This window comes from Macaca nemestrina, chromosome 7 (assembly GCF_043159975.1).
Source record: "Macaca nemestrina isolate mMacNem1 chromosome 7, mMacNem.hap1, whole genome shotgun sequence".
Taxonomy (NCBI): Eukaryota; Metazoa; Chordata; class Mammalia; order Primates; family Cercopithecidae; genus Macaca; species Macaca nemestrina.
The window spans coordinates 133,673,343-133,699,601 of record NC_092131.1 but is presented as its reverse complement, the minus strand read 5'-3'; the positions used below and the strand labels follow the sequence as shown (position 1 = coordinate 133,699,601).

Sequence of the window (26,259 nt, the reverse complement as noted above, 5' to 3'; positions counted from 1 at the left end):
TAGGTATCTTTCACTCATATCCTGGTAAAGTGGCTCAACTGTACCTTTCTCTTGCATTCTGAAAGCATAGGTGATGATATTCCAAAGGCAATGTGAGGTTTGTGAATGTTGGATACCATTGCATCTGTCCATTTCTTCCTATGGCCTCTGTTAAATGCTATTATGTATACAAATTATTTTCTCATAATTGTGTATAATCTAAATTATACATTACTTTGCTTGGTTTTGTTCTTATTTCCAGCGCAAAACCTAGGGTTCGTTGTGAGATACAACCTCTTTTTTTGTTAACTTTGAGAGTTTAACTGACTAATGAAAACTATGCCAATCTTTCCTTCTTCCAGCATTTTAAGTCTTCCACATCAAGCATCTCCAGTATCCCGCACCCCAAGCCTTCCTGCTGTAGACACAAGCTACATTAATACCTCCCTCATCCAAGACTATAGGCATCCTTTCCACATGACACCCATGCCTTATGACTTACAAGGTGAGTCACTGGTTCTTTTGTATTGTCACATAGCATTATGAATGCCTTTGATTTATCTAGTTCTCTTCTAGGTGAATCTAAGGAAGAACTGGAAGATTGAGCTAACAGGCCTTGAACCCAGGGAACTGAGAGAAATAATATGCTGCTGTTAAAAATACTGACCCACTTCCTGTACTGTCATCAGTAGCCAGTGTTTTACTCCCAGTGGTAGAACTAGTACAATAATCTTTAGATTTTGTGAGCTCCTAAGTACTCCGCAAATTGTTTTTGAATGATCGCTAGTATGTGGGTTTGAATTTTGGTATTTATGAACATTATTATTTTTTTTTTGCCGTGGAGGATGGAGTCTTGCTCTGTTGCCTGGGCTGAAGTGCAGTGGCGCGATCTCAGCTCACTGCAACCTCCACCTCCCAGGTTCAAACAATTCTCCTGCCTCAGCTTCCCGATGAGTAGCTGGTATTATAGGCGCCCGCTACCACAGCCGGCTAACTTTTTTGTATTTTTAGTAGAGGTGGGGTTTCACTCTTTTGGTCAGGCTGGTCTGAAACTCCTGACCTCGTGGTCCTCCTGCCTTGGCCTCCCAAACTGCTGGCATTACAGGCGTGAGCCACCACGCCCAGCCCTATGAACATTATTTATTGTTCCCTGACTTTAGTTGTAATGCAACAGGCATTGTGGGTAACTATGTTGTATTATGTTTTAATTAATGGTGAGTTGAGACATTTGAAAGTTTTAGTTTTTATTCTAATGAATTTGATCACTTAAAAAGAATTTTTTTCAATTGTGTGGGTACATACTAGGTGTATATATTTATCTGATCCTTCTTTTTAAAAGCAGTTTGAAATGTCAGTATACTCATTTGTATATTTTGAGTTCATAATAATATTATCAAAAAGAATTGTTCTTGTATATCTTTGTAGCATAATAATTTGTATATTAGTCATATAATCTAAGAACTTTTTTTATTAAAAAAGCCATATATGCTCATTGTAGAAAATTCAACACAGAAACATAAAGTGAAAGTTTCCCTCTACCTATCCCCCAACCCCACTCCCCGGAAGTTATAGCTACTCGTGTGTGTGTGTGTGTGTGTGTGTGTGTGTGTGTGTGTGTGTGTGTGTCGGAGTTTTGCTCTTATTGCCCAGGCTGGAGTGCCGTGTGTGTGTGTGTGTGTCGGAGTTTTGCTCTTATTGCCGTGTGTGTGTGTGTGTGTGTGTGTGTGTGTCGGAGTTTTGCTCTTATTGCCGTGTGTGTGTGTGTGTCAGAGTTTTGCTCTTATTGCCGTGTGTGTGTGTGTGTGTGTGTGTGTCGGAGTTTTGCTCTTATTGCCGTGTGTGTGTGTGTGTGTCGGAGTTTTGCTCTTATTGCCCAGGCTGGAGTGCAGTGGCACAATCTCGGCTCACTGCAACCTCTGCCTCCCAGGTTCTCCTGCCTCAGCCTCCCAAGTACCTGAGATTACAGGCACGCGCCACCGTGCCTGGCTTGGCTAATTTTGTATTTTTAGTAGAGACGGGATTTCACCATGTTGGTCAGGCTGGTCTCAAAACTCTCGACCTCAGGTGATTCGCCTGCCTTCACCTCCCAAAGTGCTGGGATTATAGGCGTGAGCCACCGCATCTGGACAGTTATAGCTACTCTTAACAGTTGGTTAGATATCTTTCTATACCTTTTTTCTACATGTATGAAACGCACTGTCACTATCAAGAACAACAGTGCTATGCATTTTGTAAGCCCTCATGTTGTAATCGGTTATAATGTAGACAGTGAGTAGATGCCCAGAGTATCTGTGATGTTGTAATATATTTATCTACATCTGCGTGTTTTACTTTTCCCCAAGTTTAGATATCACAATGAAGCATTTAATTCATGCCTGTTTACTTGCTCTTCATCGCATTACACATTGGGTGATCTAGAAAAGAATGTTAATTGGAAGGGGACTGCTTGCAGTGAATCCTCAGCAGCCAGGTATCAGGGCTATTCCTTCTTATGTAATAGCCAGTTTTCAGGCACTCAAATCTCTTCTCCCCTCGTGCCACTGCAGTCTGTCAGTTGAATCTGATAGCAAATGAGCAAAATTTAAGAAAGAAAAATCAGTGCTACAACTTACTTAACCTAACTCTTTCAACTTCAAACTTTCTCACCTGCAAAATGAGGGCAAAAATAATTACATACTTCATGAAGTGCTTGTGAGGAGTAACTTTGAGAGTAGATTGAAAGTTTCCTTAAGAGGAGTCCATGAGAGCATTTGTTAAAAAGTACTATGCCAGTTTAAGGATCAGTGTTAAATCTGACAGAGTGATCATGGCCTCAGTCCCCCAAATGGGGTCACAGAGAAGACAAATCATTGCCAAAGCTTAGTTTTCAGCCTTAGTAATCTAAAGATGGGAGAGACATAAAGCATTTAGCTCAACTCTTCATGTTTAAATAAAAATTCTGAGTGACATAGCATTTAAGACTTGTATTTGTTTTTGAAGTATTGGGGCATTTGGAAGAGTTTTTCCTTTTTTTTTTTTTTTAACTGAAATAATTTTTTCTTCCACAGGATTAGATTTCTTTCCTTTCTTATCAGGAGACAATCAGGTATGTTATGAAAAATTTACTGTTACTTTAATTGTACATTAAAAATACAGTCATGTGCCGCATAATGACATTTTGGTCAATGACAGACCATATATGCATTCCATAAGATTATAATGGAATTGAAAAATTCCTACATCAATTATAGCCATGGTAACATCGTAGCACAAGGCATTACTCACGTGTTTGTGGTGATGCTGGTGTGAACAAACCTATGCCACCAGTCATGTAAAAGTATCGCACATACAATTATGTACAATATAATAATAACTATGTTACTGGTTTATGTATTTACTTTATTTTTTATTGTTATTTTAGAGTGTACATCTTCTACTTATTTTTTTTTTTAAGTTTGCTGTAAAACAGTGTGCAATGTTACTCCAGGACAGCCTCATACATCCCAGTTAGCCATATCTCTTGATTGCATCATTTCCTCTTGTGCTTGATTAAATCTTGTCTTGTTTTGTTCATCATGGCCCCTAAGCATACAAAATCCACAGCTAATGTTGTCAGTAAGAGGCCACATCGAGTGATTGACATGGCAAAAAAATTAAAAGTGATTAAGGACAATGAAGGTGGAAGATCAGTGATGGTTATTGCCCACCAGTCAGGCAGTCCCATTCTACCATAGCCACAGTCTTAAAGAACAAGAACAAAGTGACAGAAGCTGTTAAAGGATCTGCTTCATTGAAGGCAACAAGACTAACAAAAATTTGAGAAGGGCCTGTATCAGATATGGAGAAACTTGTAGTGACCTGGATTGAAGACCAGACGAAGAAACATATCCCTCTCAGCACCATAATGATCATGGCCAAAGCAAAAAGTTTGTTTGCAATGTTTAAAGAATTTAAGACCAGACCCAACAACAGTGTTAAATGTACTGCTAGCTCTGGGTGGTTTAAACGATTCAAGAATCATTATTCATTATGTAATATCAAAGTGAGTGGAGAGTCTGCAAATGCAGATGTGAAGGCAGCTGAAGAATTTTTGGAAACTCTAGATAAGCTGATTATGAAGGAAGATTACTTGCCAGACAAATTTTCAATATGCATGAAACCTCCCTATTCTGGAAATGAATCCCTGAAAGGACTTTCATCCATAAAGAAGCCAAGTCAATGCTAGGTTTCAAGGCTTTTAAGGACTAGATAACAGTCTCGCTTGGGGCAGTATTGCAGGCTACAAATTGAAACCCTTTGTGATCTGGTACAGTGAGAACTCCAGAGCCTTCAAGCATGTCAACAAGCACACACTGCCCATGTACTACACAAGCAATAAGAAGTCATGGATGACTCAGCTCTTCTTCCAGGATGTCCTCCTGAATTGCTATGCCAGCAAAATGGAGAAGTACTATTTAGAAAGTAACATACTTTTCAAGATTATGATTTTTGTTGATAATACTCCCACACATCCTCATTTGATTGGTGATCTTCATCCCAATATCACAGTGTTGTGTCTCCTTCCAGGTACCACATCTTTGATACAACCAGTGAATCAAGGAGTTGTAGCAGCTTTTAAGGCCTATTAAAAGATCCTGAGGAGGATCCTTGCCCAGGCTGTTGCTGCAACTGAAAAACACTGGGAAGACACTGATGCAATTCTGGAAGGTTTACAACAGCTATGACTGCATCAAGAACCTTGCTTGGGCATGGAGTGGTGTCACCAAGGAGTATGTGAATGACATCTAGAAGACACTGAAGAAGTTTGTTCATGACTTCAAAGAATCTGCTAAGGATGAAGAGGTTGCAGAAATCAACAAGGCTGTGGTTGAGATGGCAAACAACTTTAACCTAGATATGGATGAGGATGACATTGAGAAGCTCCTAGAGGTGGTCCCTGAGGAATTGATTAATGAGGATCTGTTGGAACTGGAACAGGAAGACGTAGCTGCAGAAGGTGCAAGAGAAAAGGAAACTGCAGGAGACAAAAAGAAAGAACCTCCAAGAAAATTCACAGTGAAGGGTTTAGCAGAAGCTTTTGCAGACCTCAACAAGCCACTTAAAAAATTTAAGGCCAGGCGCAGTGGCTCATGCCTATAATCCCAGCACTTTGAGAGGCTGAGGCGGGCAGATCATGAGGTCAAGAGATTGAGACCATCCTGGCTAACACGGTGAAACCCCGTCTTTACTAAAAAATACAAAAAGAAATTAGTCGGGCATGATGGCAGGCACCTGTAGTCCCAGCTACTCGGGAGGCTGAGGCAGGAGAATGGCATGAACCCGGGAGGCGGAGCTTGCAGTGAGCTGAGTTTGTGCCACTGCAGTCTAGCCTGGGCGACAGAGCAAGACTCCATCTCAAAAAAAACAAAAAAAAAAAATTTAAAAACACGGGCCCTGGCCAGATGTGGTGGCTCACACCTGTAATCCCAGCACTTTGGGAGGCCAAGACGGGTGGATCATGAGGTCAGGATTTCGAGACCAGCCTGACCAACATGATGAAACCCCGTCTCTACTAAAAATACAAAAATTAGCTGGGTGTGGTGGCATACACCTGTAATCCCAGCTACTTGGGAGGCTGAGGCAGAAGAATCGCTTGAACCTGGGAAGCGGAGGTCGCAGTGAGCCAAGATCGCGCCACTGCACTCCAACCTGGGCGGCAGAGCGAGACTCCATCTCAGAAAAAAAAAAAAAAAAAAACGGGTCCTAACAATGAAAGGTTTTCATTAATAGAGAGGAATGTTTGTGGTACATTATCTACTTACAAGCAAATCTATGATAAAAAAAGAAACCAAGCAAAACACCATGGACATATTTCTGAAAAGAGTGACACCTCCTTAAGAAGAGCCTCACGCAGGTCCTTCAGTGGGTATGCCAGAAGATTGTTGTCATAGCAAATGACAGCTCCATGCATGCTATTTTCCCTGAAGACCATGCAGTGGGACAAGCTGTGCAGGTGGAGGACAGTGACATCGACAACCCTGATCTCCCTGTGTAGGCTTGGCTAATGTGTGTGTCTTTGTTTTTAACAGAAAAGTTAAAAAGTAAAAAATATTTTAAAATGTTAAAAATGGAAAAAACTTACAGAATAAGGATATAAGGAAGGAAATATTTTTGTACAGCTGTACAATGTACTTGTGTTTTAAATTAAGTGTTGTTACCAAAGTTTTAAAAAATTAAAGTTAATAAAATTAGTTAGCTAATGTTAATTTATTATTGAAGAAGGAAAAATATTTTTAACACATTTAGTGTGGCCATAGTGTACAGTGTTTAGAAAGCCTATGGTAGTGTACAGTAGTGTCCTGAGTCTTCACATTCACTCACCACTCACTGGCTCACCCAGAGCAACTTCCAGTATTGCAGGCTGCATTCATGGTAAGTGCCCTGTACAGGTGTATTATTTATTTATCTTTTATACCGTATTTTTACTGTACCTTTTCTATGTTTAGATACACACATACTTAGCATTGTGTTACAGTTGCCTATGGCATTCAGCACAGTACCATGCTGTACAGGTTTGTAGCCTGGGAGCAGTAGCCCAGACCACACAGCCTACGTATGTAGTAGGCTCTACCATCTAGGTTTGTGCGAGCACACTCTGATGTTTTCACAACCACAAAAGCACCTAATGATGCATTTCGCAAAACACATCCGTGTCGTTAAGCGACGCATGACTGTATTTAAAAGTATAATGTGTAGCCGAGAGAAAGAATAAATTTCCTTGGAAAACTTCAGAGTAATCATACCCATTATTATGGCTTTAAAATTTAAATAAAAATTCTTTCTTTCAGTGGTGCCTGAGTGTATAGTAAAAACAGTGTCTTGGTTTCCAGTACTGTTTTATAAAGAAACTGGGCAGTGAGTCATATTGACTGATAGATTTCTTGGCTACGTATCTCCTTACTAGCAAAAGGGTGGACTGTCTGCCCCTCCCTCTGCTTCTGAGCATATGCTTCTTAGGAAATAGAATTGATAATTGCTTGCAATACAAACTAAAACAAAAAACAATGAAATTTTTATTTTGTTTTTCCTCCAGTTTCAGATACAAAAATGTCTTCTCAAGATCAATGCTCCAGTCGTTACATAAGATCATTTGATTTTGCAGAATGTCTTAGTAAATATTTCAGAAACCCTAGATACTCAGGCTGTCTTAAATGTAGGGCTGTGTTCTGCTGAGGAGAAAATGTTTTAATTTAGAAGTATAATGAACATTTTTGTGTCTTTTGTTTCCCCTCCCTAGCATTACAACACCTCCTTGCTTGCCGCTGCAGCAGCAGCAGTTTCAGATGATCAAGACCTCCTACACTCGTCTCGGTTTTTTCCGTATACCTCTTCACAGATGTTTCTTGATCAGTTAAGTGCAGGAGGCAGTACTTCTCTGCCAACCACCAATGGCAGCAGTAGTGGCAGTAACAGCAGCCTGGTTTCTTCCAACAGCCTAAGGGAGAGCCATAGCCACACCGTCACAAACAGGAGCAGCACGGACACGGCATCCATCTTTGGCATCATACCAGACATTATTTCACTGGACTGATTCCCAGGCCCTGCTGCTTCCATCCCCACCCCAGATCAAATGAACTTGGCAGAAAGAAGAGAACTTTGTGCTCTGTTTTACCTTACTCTGTTTAGAAAAGTATACAAGCGTGTTTTTTTCCTTTTTTTAGGGAAAAAATTAAAAGAAATGTACAGAGAACAAAACTATATTTTCAGTTTTACTTTTGTATATAAATCTAAGACTGCCTGTGTGATAAAAACACTTGTTTAAAAAAAAAAAAGGAAAGAAAAGAAAAAAGAAAAAACAAGCACCCACAAACCACCTTCAGCTCATTTTTTTCTGGATTCTGAAGATTTTTCATCATTTGTCCTATGGTTTTGGTTTTATTTTACTTCAATGGCATTATTTTATTTGCAATAACAGAAAAGGAATTGCATGTATGAAGTTTTAAATTGTGGGCTTTTCTTTGTTGTGGGGAGGGGGTTGGGGGGATAGTTTGATTTCCATTTTCTGAAAACGACAGACTTGGATTCTGTTTGTGTGTGTGTGCATATTTTATCCAGCCTTAAGTTATAAAGCTCATCTGTCCCGCTGCATTCCCTGTGTATTTTCAGGACATGGCTCGTGGGTTGTGTGTTCATTGTGTGCGTCTGTATGTATTTTTCTGTCATCACTGTTCCCTCTTCTCCCGAGTGTGCATTCAGTTAATATAATCAGTTGCTTGCTTCTTTCAAAGTGCTTTGAAGGTCTTGAACTCACGTGTGAGCATCTTTATCAACTATCCCAACTGCATGTTCTCCATCACATATTCTCTTATTTGCTCTGTACCCCAAGAATATGTTTTAGAGATATTGGAATAAAGCTGTCTGGGTAAGGAGTAGGCTTAGCCGAACTATGAATAATACACTTTAGTCTAGTTCTTTATTCTAAATCTGGTTTGCCAGTATTGTGTATTTAAACCAAGTCTGTGAATACCTGCTTTTTTGGCCACAGAGTAACAGTTTTTCATGTAAGATCTTCATACCAAAGTAGGAAGTAAAAATAGCTTAGAAAGCCCTGTCAGGTGTTTTGTGCAGCTGACAGAGGTAATGTTACATCGCCTCAAAAAGAAAGATAAACAGTCAGTTATTCTAAAAATAAATTGTTTGGAAAGTACAATGCACCACATTTTTGTAGAAGTCTACTATTTGATAAACAGTTGAAATTCAAGATGTGTTTGACCCTTAGTCATTTTTACTCTTTGGTTGTGAGTATACCTATTTTCTTAGCATATCTACCTTGTTTATCTTTTTCTTCACCTTTTAACAAGTATGACATAGGAAAGTCATTTTTTTAGAATTCATGGATCAGTCTGATCTACTCTTATTCATAATGGAACATGTAAATATATTGAAAACTGTTTTTCAGGAGAGAAATATGAGTTGGAGGGAAGGAAAAGTGGTTCTACTTACGTTCCAAAATCCTCATCAGAGAAGGTATGATGTTCTCAGGTGTGGAAAATATTTTTTAGTTGATTGAGAAGGCAGGTTTAACAGAAAATATAAAGAAGGGGCATAATGATTGCCGTTTTTCCAGACTGGATTTTCTTACCACAACTGTTAATGTTCTCAGAGTTGATGAAGGACCACCTTTGTGTATACACTTGTAGTTTTAAACCTTGCATTGGTAACAAAATGATCTACTTTAATCCAGGTAGAATTCAAGATGGCTGTACTTCAGTTGTATGATAAAATTAATGGTTCTCATGACTGTGTGGCATCTAAAAATAATGTTTTTATAGCATCTCTCTGCCACTAAATTGTTGACTTGAATTTTGGAAAAAAAAGTTGGTGTTGATATGTATATGTGTGTGTGTATATATGTATTTATAAACAAGTGTGTGTGAGTAACAAGTGAGTTTCATAGTCTTCCCCTACGCATGTGTATTCCACACACAAATGGCTGAGTTATAGTCATAAAACAATTTGCAATAAAAAAAAAAAACAGATTGTCGGTTAACCAGGAAACAGTTACGTTTTTTAATGAATCTGGTATTACAGTGAGCAAATGTCATATTAATTTAGGCTAATTTCTAATAGTACCATAATTTGTGTCTAAATTTGGACTGGGGTAGAAATTACCAAAATTGTGGGGAGTTTGTTTTCTGATTTTACATTGGTTTAGGAAACATATTTTTACTAATTCAGCTGTCTTAGGTAAAATGAATAGTTTTCTTCCTGTTTTTTTATGTGTCATTGTTAGTGGTCTCAAAATTCTGATCAATAACTTTGTGTATGATGCTGAATTATACAAACTGTTTGAATGATCCAGTGGAAAACATATCCCTCTACGTTCTTCTGTCCAGTTGTAGAGAAGGTTAATTTCCCTCAGTGTCCCACATTTACCAACCTAAGAGAAGAACAGGTAATAGGGAGAAATAAACATAGAGTGGTTTCAGTGGTTTTGGTCATGTGTCCACAGGAGAAACTAGCCATTCAGAAGTTGTCTTAATTATAGTTCATTCCACCCTGTGAGGAGTTTGTTTCCATCAGTTGTTGACTTTCCAAAATGTTGCATTAAGTAATAGTTGTCACTCTGTTGGCCTCATGGTCAATATCAATCACACTTCATGATCTCTACTAATTACTAGTAGAGTCATGTACTATGTCTTTAACTCCTAAGTTTAAAGAAAAGCACAGAGTCACTTCATCTCTTTTTTTCTTAGCCTACCCTCACTCCCCAACCCATGCCAACATTGACATGCTATCTGTGGACAAATAGCAGTTCTCAGAATCTAGTCAAGTTGCCATCATCCCCCTTGCCTTGGCCATTCATAGTAGGTATGCATATGTTTGTTTCTGTACAGTACTGTGTGTGTGTGTATATTTACATCTGTATGCACACATCTTTGATAAAATAGCTATTTGACTAGCAGGGTTAAAGTGGCTTTTAATTACTTTGTGAGCGTTATTGGATACATCTTTAAAAAAAAAAAAACTGAACCAGAACCATGCCACGCTTGGTTGACTATTTTGAGCATTAAAATTGCTTTACTAATTATGTAGACATTATCACAATTCTGTATCTTTACTGACTTAGGAAAGATTCACGTAAGCTCTGAAAACTCTGATTCCTTGGTAGATTTTCCTTTGAGTCAAGTGTCTGAAATGGAATGAAAAGATATCCTAACTCTTAAGTTAATATGGAAAGAGCATTGTTTTTAAAACAATTTCGATTTTAAATACATAAAACTTTCAAGATCTTCAGGACTTTTTAAAGCACATTTGAAATTATTTTAGTAAGAATTTTGTTTTATCAATATATGTTGAATTCTGTTTTTTAAACATAAAGCTTAGATTTCAGAAAGAGGGAGGGAAAATAGCTGGTGGTCCCAGAGTGTGCTGCTGTTAATTGTTTAACAAAGGGGAAAATGTATATAAACAGATAAAGTTACCATAAATTCCATGAACTTAAATCTGTGATTCATTGCCTTAAAACTTTCTCTCTTAGAATTTCCATACCGCATGCCAAACCAGTAAAATGGCTTTTAAAAATGTATAGTAGACAATGTCAGTTTGTATAAAAGTACCAAGTGAAAATATTTATTACATGCATTGGAAAAAAAATTGTTTACCTATTGAATGTTACCTGTTTATGTAGAGCTCTTTAGATGTAATAAAAGAAAAGCCTTCAGTTAATTTGTCTTCTGTAAAATAACACTGCTGGGTGTTCAAGGGGACAAAATCCCTGTGAGACAAGTGATAATGGTTTGTGCTTCCAAAGCACCTTTCATCCAGAGATTTCAAAGCATGACAAGTAACTAATTTTCTTGCAGCATGCTTTGAGGTAAGTAATGAATATATAGCCATCATTTCCCTCTCTTGTTGAAATATGGCTAGCTCTTTAATAAATCACAGCATCTGTTCAGCATCTGCAGTTTGAATGCTAAGAGCACCGTGGCCTTCTTGTAAACAACACTAGGTGCTAGAGAAACCAGCTGGAATTTCAGGAATGAGCTTGAAACCAGGACAGGAGTAATATAACAGCCCTTCCTCCGGTAGAGGTTTGAATCGGAACACTTCACAGGATCTTAGGCTCTGGACCACTGGATCCCCTTAATGAGGAGCAGGGAGTCTGTGAAGAGGAGCCCCAGGTTCGAATTCCACACCAGCTGTGTGTTTTTGGCAAGCTATACTTCAGATTCCCGTTAGGCAAATGAGATGCATAAAACTTGCTTTAAAGCCATACTGGGACTATTCAGTGATAAATACAGACATAGAAAAGCTTTGACGGAAAGTACCCTCATTTTTTATAGCCAGAACTTGCTCTTCCTGTTCCATCTAAATCATTGGTATCTATCTCCCATCTAATCTTTGGTATTCCAGGTTGGCTGTGCAGGATTTACTTCATAATGTCCATGAGTGGAGCTCAAAAGAGGTGCCGGCCTAGGACCTTTGAGCCTTGCCTGAAAGTGACAGCAGATCTCTTGGGGGGAGGTGGGGGGTGGGGTGGGCAGTGTCTAACCGGCCCTCTGGTGGATTTACCTTGAAGGTAATGAAATTTAAGCATGAGGACCCCTCACTTGCCCTGGTCCTGGGAGCAGCCCCAGAAATTCTGCATTTCTGTTTTTGTATTCTTAAGGCAGCCAAATCTTATAAACCTCAGATCCCACAAAACATCTGCTTCTACACTGTGCGGACCTGGGCTTCCCAGCCAGATAGTCACAATTTCACCTAGTTGGCATTTCGACCATTTACTTACTCTGACCCCCACAAAACTCTTCTCTGTGGCTCCTAGGAATTCCCACTTACTCCCTTTGCAGTTACACTTGGGGAAATGAGAGTCTCCTTCCTCAGGGCCTTGTTTGGGTCTGAAGCCACACGGCATTGTTGAGACAGTTGCACTAACACTACAACTCTTGCTCCCTGCAGTTTTCCCTGTGCCCGGTGCCTGGTGGAAGATTTGTGTCTTGTACATCCTTCCAAAAGACACATCCCGTTTGATTTGGTTTTCTTCTGCTTTAGCCTGTGGCACTAGACAAAGCCGCAGCCCAGAGAACCCACTTTTGATACATACATGAAAATCTTTGCACTTGGAGCCCTGCAGCCCCTCCTGTGTTGCTGTGGTACTCCAGCCCTTTTTAGGACTGTGCTGGCACTATGAATGATCCAGATTTGACAAGTGTATGGCACCTCTGAATCTCTGGCAGCACCAACCTGGCACCTTCTGGCTAACTAACTCAAAGCCACTCGAGCTGGATGGACTTCCAGAAAGCCTAGTGCTCCTACTACTGTTTTCCAGGGCTGTTGTACCCTGGCCATTGCTGGTTGCATCCCCTTATTTCTCTCCATAAGTCCTGGGGAAGTGGCTTAAGGCTATGACCAGTGTGGGCCACTTAAGCAGACCTCCCTGGAACCTCTCTGCCTGGTAACAGAGCCCAGGGAACAGCTCAGAATTCTCACAGCATTGGAAGCCCCCTTCTTGAGCTCTGCAAGGCCAGTGAATTCAGCCGCTCACATCTGGTTTGCTTTGGTGTGAGGTGTAGAGTAGATCACTCTTCCCGCTCTCAGCTGATGCTGCCTCATTTTAGCATGTGTTTTCACTCTACAATGTTTTCACTCTATACTCTGTGTTTATGAACCAATAGCCTGAGCTTTGTCACTGTATCTATTGAGATAGAAATGAGAATTTGTAAATGGGCCTCTGGCACCGCAAGAATTGTCATAAGTGTTACAGCTTTTTGTTTGTTGCAGCTTCTCAGCTAGCACTGGCTTCATCTTGGAAATATGGAAGATGGTTCTAGCCCCCAAATACAGAGTAAGTCTCTTGGTAGATTACCCTTAAGTCATTAGCTCAATCCTTCCTCAACAGGCTCCATGAGGTAAGAAGTGGGAATCCAGCTTGTGTGAGGGCCCCGAAGTTTTCAGGGGTGAAATGATTTGCCCAAAGTCACAGTGGGAAGCGGAAGAGCCAGGACTGGAACCCAGGCCAGACTCCAAACCACAGGCTCCTTCCATGCTTGAAAGGGCCGGACTCATGGTAGTTAATAAAATCAATACAAATCTTTTATTAAAAAGATCTGCTCATACCATGCATGGCTGAAATCATCTATTATTGTTGCTAGTTAGCCTCTCTTCAGTAGTTGGGTAATGTTGTCTTGCCACTGTGTTTGCCATCTCCCCCAAGTGAAAATAACACTTTTCTTTTTAAAAATTAATCGCTCCAAGTTTTCAGGCCCAGGGGAGGCTCTCGCATTCTCCTCCTTCAATAGTCCTGTCCAGGAAGGGTGATCTTGTGGATAAATTCATCATACTTCACTTTGCCGTTGGGTTCGATACCTGCTTCCCTGAAAAGATCATCCACTGCAATAAATCACATTAATTTTTCAGTTTGGCTTTAGTGTTCCATTATAAAACAGTGAGTTCTTTGGGGACTGGAGCTCCCCTAAGGTCCTCCCTGAGTGTCCAGTTGACTATTCCTATAGACCAGGAAGTAAACCAGTGAACAGAAAGGGACAACCCACTCCTGCCCTCCTGAGACCACGGATTCCATTTAGAGCTAATCAGGCTTTCTGCAGGGGCAGGGAGTAGGGAGGTGTACTGGTAAGGATTTGGTCACTGATGCCACCCTGGGCTTTTTTTTTTTTTTCTTTTTTGAAACAGAGTTTCGCTCTTGTTGCCCAAGCTGGAGTGCAATGGCGCAATCTCCGCTCACTACAACCTCCGCCTCCCAGGTTGAAGTGATTCTCCTGCCTCAGGCTCCCGAGTAGCTGGGATTACAGGCACGTGCCGCCACACCCAGCTAAGTTTTTCTTATTTTTAGTAGAGACAGGGTTTCACCATGTTGGCCAGGCTCGTCTTGAACTCCTGACCTCAGGTGATCCACCCACCTCAGCCTCCCAAAGTGCTGGGATTACAGGCATGAACCACTGTGCCTGGCCCACCCTGTGCTTTTATTTTTATTTTTTCATGAAAATATGACCCCTGTGCCTCTATTTCTAGAAACCTTTGTCCTGGAGTTTTTACCTTCCACCAGCTCAGCCTGCAGGCAGAGCGAACATCCTCGGCAGCCCCAGGCTTCGGCCTGCCCCTCACTTGCCTGCCTTCTCCCCTAAGCCAATGCTCCTCACCACCCCTGCCCCCACCCCAAGAGAGGACTTAGTGAAAAGCACTGTCTGCTACCATCACTTCTAAAAAAAAGTATGTTTGGGGGATGGGTTTTTATGAGAGAAAAATAAATCCAACTGTGTTGAGAGCTCACAGCATACAAGACTGCCATTGTTCTCCATCGCTCCAGAAAAAAAAAAAAAAAAAAAAAAAAACTTCATTTGCTTGTTTCTTCTGGTTCTGGATTCCTGGGATAAAATACTAGCTTGTCCCAGGTGTTGGCAAGAGCCATTTCAGCTTGTATTCTCCACAATGGCCTCTTGGGGCCAACCTACCATGCCTCTTTAGCCCATCCTCATCTCACTGCCCTGTGTCAACTTCCCAGGCCTGGACACCTTCCACACACACACCCCTGTAGTCAGTTAGAAAATATCCTGGCCGGGCGCGGTGGCTCAAGCCTGTAATCCCAGCACTTTGGGAGGCCAAGGCGGGCGGATCACAAGGTCAGGAGATCGAGACCACAGTGAAACCCCGTCTCTACTAAAAATACAAAAAATTAGCCGGGCGCGGTGGCGGGCGCCTGTAGTCCCAGCTACTCAGGAGGCTGAGGCAGGAGAATGGCGGGAACCCGGGAGGCGGAGCTTGCAGTGAGCCGAGATCGCGCCACTGCACTCCAGCCTGGGCAACAGCGTGAGACTCCGTCTCAAAAAAAAAAAAAAAAAAAAAAAAAAAAGAAAATATCCTGTGATTCTGTGCTTAACTATCCTTCTCGAAAGTACAATCACCGTGCCTTGTGCCTAAGATGATGGTAGTTCTGAGTAATGGGAGAATTTGAGGACACTAATTCATCTCATTTTGTGGAGAAGTTTCTACAATCAGCCAGCTGGCTAAAACCATCCTGGGGGGCAGGCCAACATCAGCTCCAGGACCAGTCACTGCAGCCTCTTCCCATCTGGGCGAGGGACAGCACTTAGCCAGGTGCTGAGGACACCCGAGTAGAATAGCCTTTCACTCCGTCTCACTTCAAAGACCCATAAAAAGCCAGTGCTGAAGTCAGCCCGTCCCAGGCCTCAGGAGGAAAAGGCTTCACCCGCAGCCGTTCCAAGGATGTTTTTTAGTCAAACTGAAAATTGTCTTTCGATCACCCAGAGAAAGGATTCCTGCTGCTGGTATCATTCTTCCCATCTCCCGTGGCAAGTGAGAGGGAAATCGGTGTCCCTGCTTGTCTGGAACTCACCAGTTTCTGTGAAACATTCCTCTGCTGGTTATGAGAGATGTATGTGAGTCTGCGGCCATGACATTGCTTTAGGACAGAGATCATTAACCACAAAAATAAGGCCCTGCTCCCTCTGCTGACTCCACCTGTTGCCTAGAGGGCTGGGCGGTGTCCTGCGGGGAGTCTGGGAGGGAAGGACGGCCCATGTCTTCCCTGTCTATGTGAAAATAGCCACAAGAGGTGAGCCTGGGAAAGTGGGGTATGGAGACCCAGCCTGCTGTTGGGCGATTGATTATTTATTTATTTATTTACTTTTGGAGATGAAGTCTCATTCTGTTCCCCAGGCTGGAGTGTAGTGGCGCAAGCTCGGCTCTCTGCAACCTCTGCCTCCCAGATTCAAGCTGTTCTCCTGCCTCAGCCTCCCGAGTAGCTGGGGCTACAGGCGTGCGCCACCACGCCTGGCTAAGTTTTATGTCAGGCAATTTTTAAACTCTCTGCACTGTGCCTTAATGGCGGCAGCTAAAATCTGAGCAGACTGATTTGTAGAGTGGTAGCTCAGAGGGACCTGAGGGGTCACCTTTTGTACCCTCATTTCTAGCAAGGAAAGTGAGGTGGGGGAGAGGTCTCCCAGCACCCAGGATTCAAACCACAACCTCAAACCCCTCCTCCAGTGGTTTATGGTGATTTAACCAGGGACGGAAAGTCCATCATTTTGAAGCCTGTTTTCAGCACCCACTTGTGGCCAAGCCCAGCTCTCCTGTCCCAACCACAGGCCAGCAGGGCAGCCTAACTAGAAACCCCAGGCTCTGAGGTCGGGGTCCCTGGCCTTGGGCAGAGGCAGAGCTGGCTGGCTGCTGCTGATGTGGCAGGGCTGGGCAGGAGGGTCCGCAGACTGGAAGAACAAAGGCTGCAAATGGCCCGGCGTGGGGGTCCCTTTGAGAGTGTGTACAAAGGGCTTTCCTAGAAAACCCCAGGCTCTGTCCTGCTCTGAGGCAAGAAGGCCTGCTGGGCTGCAGGAAGGCACAAGGCAGAGAGACCCCTTCTCACGGGGCTCTGGGACCAGGAACCCCGCCTGTCTCGGCAGTTCTCCAAGTGTCCTGGCAAAGTTCCCTGTGGAGCCCCCTTCTGGAAGAGCTTAGAGCAGCCTGAGTTGGAAAGGAAGCAAAGCAGCACCTCAATTCGGAAACTCAACCTCAGCAGCAACTGCAGAGACTGCTGTGATGGGAGGAGGGGCAGGGATGTCTAGACCTGCCTTCACTCCCGCACTGCTGCTCAGGAGCCACTCACTCCCCCGCTTCTTTATCAGTAGAAGTAGGCACTTGTGCTCCCAGGGCTGTCATAGGCACTAGACGAAGCCCCACGGTGAGAGCTTAAACACAGGGGGAGGCCGGACTGCATGCTCCAGCTTCCCTGCCCTGTGGGGTCCAAGCTGGGTTTCCCCCCAGCTGTCCCTTCACCCTGGCAGACTTCTCCCTGCACCCCTCCAGGCCCCCTGGTTCTTCCCCAGGCTCCAGCACCCACCTAGTATGGCATCTGCTCACAGTCTCCTGTGCATGCATCAACAGAGATGGTCTGCACCACCCTGGTGGCATCAGCCGGGCTTTGGTACCCTCCTCCCAACTTCCTAACCCCCTCTGACTGGTGGGAGACAGGCCCCAGGCTGTTACCTTCCTTGTGGGTGAGCTTCTCCCCGAGGCTCGTAAGTTTTGACCGCAGGTCAGACGCCATGATGTAACCTTTCTTCTCCTTGTCCGCCATCAACATGGCTAGAAGAATTTCTTTCTTTGGGTCTTCTTGTTTTATTTGCATGTGCATAATGGTCAGAAAAGTGGAGAAATCCAGCTCTCCATTTCCATCTAGGAAACCCACAAACACATCAGAGTGAGCAGAGGGAAAAAGGCTCTTGGGAAGCCAGTTAGCCTCCTGCTGGACCTGCACATCCAGTTCAAGGGTCACCGACCAGGGAACGCCAGGATGTGGCAGTGGTCACAGTGAAGAGGATGCAGCCTCTCCCACCGAGTTCCCACAACGGGCCCCTCACTGGACTGGACATTCTTCATTTCAGCAACGTCCTCAGTGATGATGCTTATCATCACCCCAAAACTCAAGAAAGCGGGGTCCCATCCACAGATGGAGGACTGGGCTCCTCTACTCCCTTTTAGCGCTTCCCTCCTGCCCTGAACTGGAGGGAAACAGGTCCATGTGTCCATTCCACCTTTGACAACCACCACAGCACATCTACCAGGATGGATCAGTGCCCCCACCTGCGGCCTCAAGCCTCAGTGCCAGGCTGGGCTGCTCACCTGTCTTCCCCTCACTGCAGTTTCCACCCCAGCCCCTCCTCCACGCGCCCTGGCTGGGATGTAACTGCAGGAAATCAAAACTTCCCCTGACTACAACTTCCTATTTGTTTAGAGGAGACAGAAATCAAGGAAACCACTACCGCTTTGGAGCTGGACATGGGGGATCTCAGGTATCAGACCACTGAGCACCCCGCCGCCAGGCTGCAGGCCTTCAGAGGCCCACCTGGGCCCAGCGTGGCCTGCCCCAGGGCAGGATCCCAGTGCCACTGCGGGCATCCTCTAGTGGGGCCTTCGGTAACCCTAGCAGATGGTGGTGACCCCCATGAGATGAGGAAGCTGGGGGCCTGAGACTGAGCAGCAGCCTGTGGGCTCTGGGTCAAGTGTTCTTCCCAGGGGACCCCCTTCCCCTGGGCCAGTCCCTCCTTCCTGAGTGTCCAGCCTCCAATGCAAACAGCCACCCCAGCCTCTGAAACTACTACTTTTTTTCTTAGAAAAAAACACAACAAAACATAAAATCTGCTTCTGACTGTGAAAAGCCGTATATGTTCTCATTGTTGAAAATACAGGAAACAACAATAAAAGAAATAAAAATCACCCATAATCCCATCACCAGAGAGAACTACTTGGTAACATTTTGGATGGGTTTTCTTTCGGCATTTTTTTTTTTTTTTCTAGCAATAGTTTTTCTAAAAACTATTGCATAGTTTTTAGGTCAGTCTTTGGTATCAGAAGAATTGGGTTCTAATCCTGATGCCATCACTGGCTCAAGAACTTAGTGGCTGTAAACCTTGATCTTTGCTTGTAAAGTGGGTTAGGAGAAAGCCAGGCACAGTGGCTCATGCCTCTAACCCCAGCACTTTGGGAGGCCGAGGAAGGCAGATCACCTGAGATCAGGAGTTTGAGTCCAGCCTGGCCAACATGGCAAAACCCCGTCTCTACTAAAAATACAAAAATTAGCCAGGCGTGGTGGCAGGCGCCTGTAATCCCAGCTACTTAGGAGGCTGAGGCAGGAGAATCACTTGAACCTGGGAGGCAGAGGTTGCAGTGAGCCGAGATCTCATCACTGCATTCCAGCCTGGGTGACAGAGCAACTCTGTCTCAAAAAAAAAAAAAAAAAAAAAGAGAAAATGAGGTTAAGAGAATGCCTACTTCGTAGGGTTTTGGAGGTAAGCACATGACAAATACTCAACAAAGGGAAATGTTTCTATAAAACATTGGGATTGCTGTCAGCGCGGCTTTTCCCTGGGTTTGATAAGTCTGTTGGAACGCCTAGATCCCAAGGTCTGTGAGATGAGGTATCACTGATTGCTACGAGGATTCCAGGAAGCCGAAGTAAGGCACAGCACTCCTGGTCTGGGGCTGCCACAGCTGGGTCCCCAGGAGGCCTGCCTGCCAGCTGCCCCTCAAACTGCTGAGCTTTTCACACGTCTACCGTCTGCACCCACCTGCCGGGCCCCTCCCCACTCAGCATTGTTCCCACCACCACTCACCTATCCCGTGGGTCTGCAGGTGCCGCTGCACCTCCCCTGGCGTCGGGCTGGCCCCCAGGCACCTCATGGCCACCATGAGGTCTGTGGCTTTTATCTTCCCCCTCTGCTGCTTGTCATACAGGGAGAAGCATTCCTTGTACTCTGCGCACAGCCCAGAGGCAGGGTCAGCAGCGTCTGGTCACTCTCCGCTGATGCCGCCCTCCCTGTCCTCAGTTTCTTCTCCCTCTTTTCCCTTTCCTTTTGCCCACTCCTGCCATCCCTCTCTCCCCTCCCCTCCCCTCCCAAGGGTGCTAGATATAGCAAATGAAAATACAGGACTGCCAAGTTAAACTGAATTCAGAAAAACACTGAATACATTTTAATTGTATGCCCCTAATTTTGCATAGGACATATACTTCTATTGAGAAAGTATTTGTTGTCTGAAATTCTATTTAACTGGGTATCCTGTATTTTATCTGGCTCCTCTTCCCTTCCTCCCTACTCCCCCTCCCTTCCTTCTCCCTCCCCCTCCCCCGCCCAACCCTCAGGACTACAACTCCCAGCACAGTACCCCTCCAGGGCTCACAGCGGAGAGCAGAAACCCACAGCAAGGCGTCCAGACCCCCAGGGGACCTCTGCAAACACAACTTTTCTGGACAATGGGAATAATAAGGCCTCAGGATTACTGTGAGAGCCAGAAATCCCAGGAGGCCTGGCAGAGAGTGGCCCTCATATGGTGATATTATCATCATTAGAGCTGGGGCATTTCTGAGCCTATTGCTCCCGCCCTGGCCTCCAGGCTGCTGAACCCTCAAGCTATCCATGGACTCGGGCCCTGGTCCTGTTCCTAGAGGCTTCAAAGGGTCCAGCTGGGAAATTCTCCCAGGGTCTGAAGCCCCTTCTCCCTCGGTACTTGGTAGAGGTGGAAGGCAGCCGGAGCTAAGGCTCCCCTAAACCCACAGTCTCCCGGCCTGACATAGCTGTCCCACAGGCTCCTGGCCTGACATAGCCGTCCCACGGGCTCCCAGCCCTGGGAGTCCCAGGAAGGCCAGCTGGGAGTTCAGGGAAAGTCCCTGGGCCGCACTGACTGAACGTCTGATTCGGGGGTAGGTGGGGCTACCATCAGGACAGGGAGATTCTCATCCAGCCCAGACGAGGCACCCGGGCCTGTGGGTGGAGCCGTGGGAACCCAGTGGCCTGGCGCTGGCCATCCCAGGCTGGGGCTCAGGGCTCTGTTCTCTCTCCTGCTTCTCACACCACCCAGGTGGGTCCTTAGAGGCCTGGACAACAGCACCTTAGCTGATGACAGCAACAATGACAGTTCACATTGCTGAGCACTCTGCCCCCAGGCCCTCGCTTCATCCCCACCACCCTGTGACACGCTCCTCATATTCCCATGTGCAGACAGGGCACTGAGGGCTGCAACACTGACAGCCTGGCTGTGGGCAGCTCTGCCCGCCAGGCCACACTGCCTTCAGTTCCAGGGCAAACACTGCTGAGTGCAGCAGAGTGAGGGAGAGGATGTAGAAGGAGCCCCCTCAAATCCCTAGCCCAGACCAGGGGTCCCTTCATACTCCCTAATGAAGGCACTCAGGCCTCCCTGGTAGGATTTCAGGGGTGTCACTAAAGACAGGCAGATTGCCATGTACCATTTAGAGACAAATTCATGGCCTTTGTGGAGAGACAGAGGAAACCCCCAGCCCCACACACCTGCCCTTTCAGAACGTTCCAGAGCCTGAGCTTCCAAAGGAGCAAACCAAAGACAGGACCAGGTGGCAGGGGCCGAAGCGGCCCAGAGGAAGCAGGGCCAGAGCCTGGCCTAAGATCCCAGCTTTGATTCCCATAAAACCAAATTGCCTGCAAGAGGGCCCAGTGCCAGACGGGACAACGCCATCACTTCACGTCAGGGGGACAGAGAGAGGGCTGCCCAATCACAGAGCTTAACCTTAGCACTGCAGGTGGTGCCCCTGGGACCTCTCATGGCCACTCTCACCTTGTCTTTCTGTCTGGGTTTGCCCCTGGGTGAGGGAGGGCCAGAGGCCCACCGCCGTCCCTGCCTGACCTGTGCTGGAAGGTGCTCATCACACCCTTGGGGTCCAGAATCAGCCTGGATCTGCAGATGGGCGCACTTCACCACTCCCTGACAAGCCCTGTCAGTCACTGGGGACCTGTGGTCCTTGCCAGCAGCAGCGCCAGGGCTCAGAGGCCCAACTCCTAACAAACCTTCACATCAGATATGCGCCGTCTCCCTGCCTCACACGCCTTTAAAGACCTGGAAGGCCAGATGTGAACTTGGAATTCCTGCACTGGAACAGACAGCAGGGTGTTGGAGACCCACCTGGGCTTCCCACTGGCCCCTTCCTCCACCCTCTCTCCACTCTCCCTCCTCACCTCCTGGCTCTCCTTCCTGCTCTTCCTCCTGCCAGGTCGGCCCTCTAACATACTAGCACCTATATTTCACCACGTTCCCCTCCCTCGATGGTGACCCCCGTGAGGAAGGGATTTTTGTCTTTGTGTTCACTGTTGTAGCTCTAGTGCCTGGAACGGGGCTAGCACAAAGAAGGGACACAAACATTTGTTGAATGAAAGGATTAATTGGGTTAAATGAATTGGATTAAAAATCCCCTTTAAGTCTTCTCTTTGAAAATGCAAATCCCCCGGGACAAGAAAGAGACCTGCGCAAGGCCTAGGATAACACCAGCTGTGCTGGATGTTTAACCATCAGATCTGATCATATATGTACTTGGGTCCTCTGCACTGTACAAACATAAAGGATGTGTAGCACACAACTTACAAATAATACGGAAATGTACACTATTCTTTATTATAAATTCCATCTAGGGCTGGGCACAGTGGCTCACGCCTGTAATCCCAGCACTTTGGGAGGGCGAGACAGGAGTATCACTTGGGCCCAGGAGTTTGAGACCAGCCCAGACAATATAGTAAGACCTCATGTCTACAAAATATTTAAAAATATTTTGTGTGTGGTGGTGCGTGCCTGTAGTCCCAGCTGCTCAGGAGAGAGAGGTGGGAGAGTCCCTTGAGTCTGGGTGGTGAAGGTTGAAATGAGCAGAGATCATGCAATTGCACAGAGCAAGGCTCTGTCTCAAATAAATAAATTCCATCTGGCCACTTGATTACTACGAATGAGTTTTGCCAACTCTTTTTTTTTTGAAAGAGTTTCACTCTTGTTGCCCAGGCTAGAGTGCAATGGCACGATTTTGGCTCATTGCAGCCTCCACTCCCAGATTCAAGCGATTCTCCTGCCTCGGCCGCCCATGGAGCTGGGATTACAGGCATGCACCATGCACCATCACGACCGGCTATTTATTTATTTATTTATTTATTTTTTTGAGATAGAATCTCATTCTTGTTGCCCAGGCTGGAGTGTAGTGGTTTGATCTCAGGTCACTGCAACCCCTGCCTTCTGGGTTCAAGTGATTCTCCTGCCTCAGCCTCTTGAGTAGCTGGGATTTCAGGCACCTGCCACCACACCCGGCTAAATTTTTTGTACTTTTAGTAGAGATGGGGTTTTGCCATGTTGGCAGGCTGGTCTCGAATTCCTGACCTCAGGTGATTTGCCCACCTTCGCCTCCCAAAGTACTGGGATTACAGGCGTGCACCACCACGCCCACCAAGTTTTGTATTTTTAGTAGAGATGGGGTTTCACCATGTTGGCCAGGCTGGTTTTGAGCCCCTGACCTCAGGTGATCCACCTGCCTCGGCCTCCCCAAGTGCTGGGATTACAGACGTGAGCCACCATGCCCAGCCCAAGTTTTGCCAACTCTTATATCCATTGCCAACCTATAGTTTTGATTCGACCATGATTTGACAAATGAAGCTGTATGCCAATGAGTGTGATTCTTTTTCCAATGAAAAATCTGATGTGATCTACTGTTAAACTATTTCTCACCCTTGTACCAAATACATTCATTAAATTGAAACTTATTTGAAATCACCAGCTCTACTGAGCACAATAGGGCTGTCTTTTTAACTTTTTGTATAGATAGATGTAGGGACTGAAACATTGTTTGATCCTACATTATTTAATAATGGCTGGCTTTAACATCCTGCTTGCAAAATTCCTAAAAAATGGCTCTTGCTAGCTGTAGTGAGCCAGCCCCAGCCTACATGTGGGTGACACCTGCCTGTGCCTGGCCCAGCGTCCAGCACGTAACTGACATTATCCCCCTCTGTCCCTGGCTCGCAGCAGCCTGGTGAGGTGGCATATCCCTACTTCACAGGTGAGAAAACCGAGGCTCAGGGTGATTAGGCTTCAGGTCTGCCGCCTCCAAAGCCCCTGTTCTTTCCACTTCGCTAGGCCATCCCGTCCAGTCTTTTACACACTCGTTAAACATTGGTGGCCACTTTCTTGGTGTCAGATACTGGGATACAAAGAGAAATTACCTTCTTCCCTTCTGGGAGCTTTGGCCATCCCAGGAGGGAGGGTCAGTGAGCCTTAAAACCAGGCATGGGTGGGAGGATGCTGAGGCTGAGAGCTGAACTCCAGCCCTCAGTCCACCATTCAGTATCACCTTTGGACCTGGACAAGAGGGTGCTGCCTCGGGCCCTGTGTTTTAAAAGTCCCTGCTCCTGCCCTGGCCCTCCTCTTGGGATAAAGAGTTTGAGGGGTCTACATGGAGGTGCCCACCTGGAGCTCACAATTCCTGCCCCTCTAGACCAAGCTCAGAATACCCAGAACTCTGGAACTCCTGGCCGGGTAACCCTAACCCCATTTGGCTGGGCTCTCAGGACCCTACCCTGGATCACAAGGGCCCAAGGTGCCTGTAATTTGTTGTTGTTGAGACAGAGTCTCACTCTGTCGCCCAGGCTGGAGTGCAGTGGCACGATCTTGGCTCACTGCAACCCCGCCTCCTGGGTTCAAGCGATTCTTCTGCCTCAGCCTCCTGAGCAGCTGGGAGTACAGGCACCCACCACCATGCCCAGCTAATTTTTGTATTTTTAGTAGAGACGGGGTTTCAACATATTGTCCAGGCTGGTCTCGAACTCCTGACCTCGTGATCTGCTCGCCTTGGCCTCCCAAAGTGCTGGGATTACAGGCGTGAGCCACCGCGCCCGGCCTTGGTACCTGTAATTTTAGCTCCAGTAGTCAGCGAAGGACTCACTGAGAAGGCGATGTTTCAGCAGAGACCTGGAGGAATAGGGATGCCTGGGGGGACTCTCAGGCCCATTGACGTCCACTGTTGGGACAGGTTCAGGGTCACAACCTCAAGCAGCAGCTGGCTGTGCCTCCTGGGCCTCTCCTGCCAGGTATAGGGGGGCTGCAGTCATGAGGCTCCCCTGGCTCAGGTCTGGGCCCCTGAGTTCTTTGTAACCCAACCCTTTGTGCTCTTGGCCTTGTGGAAATAGAACCTGCATGGTGTGAAACTGAAGCCTGGTCGAGGGCTGGCAGAGTAGGGGACCCAGGGAATGAAGTGCTCACACCCAAACCAGGCTTGATGCCAGAGCAAAGGGGACTCAGTGGACCCCCTCCCATTTTACAGATAGGGAGACTGAGGCCCAGAGAGTAGACGCATCCTGCTGGAGAGTGCAAACCTGGCCTCTGTTCTGTCTCAGTTACAAAGCCCCTCCTCTTTCCCTGCTGTCAGCCATACCTTTAATGGTCTCTCTCTCCATCCCCAGTCCCCTCAGTCCCCAAATCCAACTGGTCAGGCTCTGGAGGGAAACCTAGTGGGCTCTGTCTTAGCGCCCTGGTTTGTAAATCACACTGACACGTATAAAGCCACATTTCTATTTTGGAGGCTTACCCCCGACCCCCAGCCCACTGACGGCCGCCTCCCTGCAGCTCTTGGCCCCGTGGGTGGGCCCAGCTCTCGCCCAGCCACCTTCCTTCCCACCAAGAAAACATGAGCAGAGCAAACTGCCTAATGAGACCCATGTTTTGCTGAGTTGCTAATTAAAGAACAAACCCAACCTACCATTAATTTGGTCTTGGGAAAGAAACTTGGCCTGCAGCAGAGAAAGGAAAGCAGTCAGGGGAGGGCTCCACCTGAGGCTCACACCCCCAGCCCTGGCCAGGCCCACACAGACCCTCACTCACCATCCTGAGGCCCCGGCTGCCACCCGTGCGTTCGCTGCTCCCAGAACCGCGTTCAGTTTCCTCCAGCCTCAAGTCTAAAGTCTGCCAAGCTGGGTGGAGGCCCGGGTAATAAATGCTCGGCTGCCATGGAGACCGGGCCCGACGCCACCAGGGTCAGATTCCAGCTTCCTGAGCACAGCTCAGGACCCGCCACCCGGGCAGGTTGGATTTTTGAGGAAACGGGGCTGCGGAAGGCTCTCCCAGGGCTCAGAGTCTCCGCCTCCAGAAGCTGCAGCAAAGGCACAAATGCCAGTTTCTTCCTGGGAGCCCTGGACTCCAGGAAGGGGTCTTCTCTCTCCTGGGACTCGGCGGGGACACCATCAAGCCCCGACTAGAGTTGGACACTTTACACCCTGGGTTGTACTGAAGGCTCCTCACACACCATCTTGGAGGAGGAAGGGAACCCTTCCAAGACGGCCCAACTCAGAGATAGGCACCAGGGCGCGCAGGCTTGGGGCTCGGTACTGCAGGGACACAAGCTTCGGTGCTCTCAGGCTGGGATTCAGTCCTCCCCGCCTGCTGACCTGCTGAGTGACTGGCAAGTCATTCTACCTCAGTGTGTGCCTCAGTTTCCTCACCAGCTGAATGACAGGGCCG

At 46.3% G+C, this 26,259-nt stretch overlaps 2 protein-coding genes across 3 annotated transcripts in view; one reads left to right on the top strand and one right to left on the bottom strand.

Annotated features, from left to right (window-relative positions):
• The window catches only part of LOC105488018 (protein inhibitor of activated STAT 1), a 141,671-nt gene extending 130,505 nt beyond the window's left edge, over nucleotides 1-11,166 (top strand). For both annotated transcript variants that reach the window (XM_011751672.2, XM_071101144.1), the window contains exons 12-14: nucleotides 342-484; nucleotides 3,027-3,064; nucleotides 7,235-11,166. In XM_011751672.2, coding sequence (XP_011749974.1) covers nucleotides 342-484; nucleotides 3,027-3,064; nucleotides 7,235-7,528 — 475 coding nt within the window. In that variant the 3' untranslated portion in view covers nucleotides 7,529-11,166. The remainder of the gene's footprint in view (nucleotides 1-341; nucleotides 485-3,026; nucleotides 3,065-7,234) is intronic.
• Nucleotides 11,167-13,511: 2,345 nt separating this feature from the next.
• LOC105488029 (calmodulin like 4) lies at nucleotides 13,512-25,863 on the bottom strand. Its single transcript, XM_011751674.3, is given in 6 exon segments — nucleotides 13,512-13,830; nucleotides 17,458-17,646; nucleotides 19,584-19,724; nucleotides 25,502-25,532; nucleotides 25,624-25,681; nucleotides 25,683-25,863. Coding segments are annotated over 6 exon segments (585 nt in total). The 5' UTR covers nucleotides 25,751-25,863; the 3' UTR covers nucleotides 13,512-13,732.
• Between the last annotated feature and the right edge of the window lie 396 nt (nucleotides 25,864-26,259).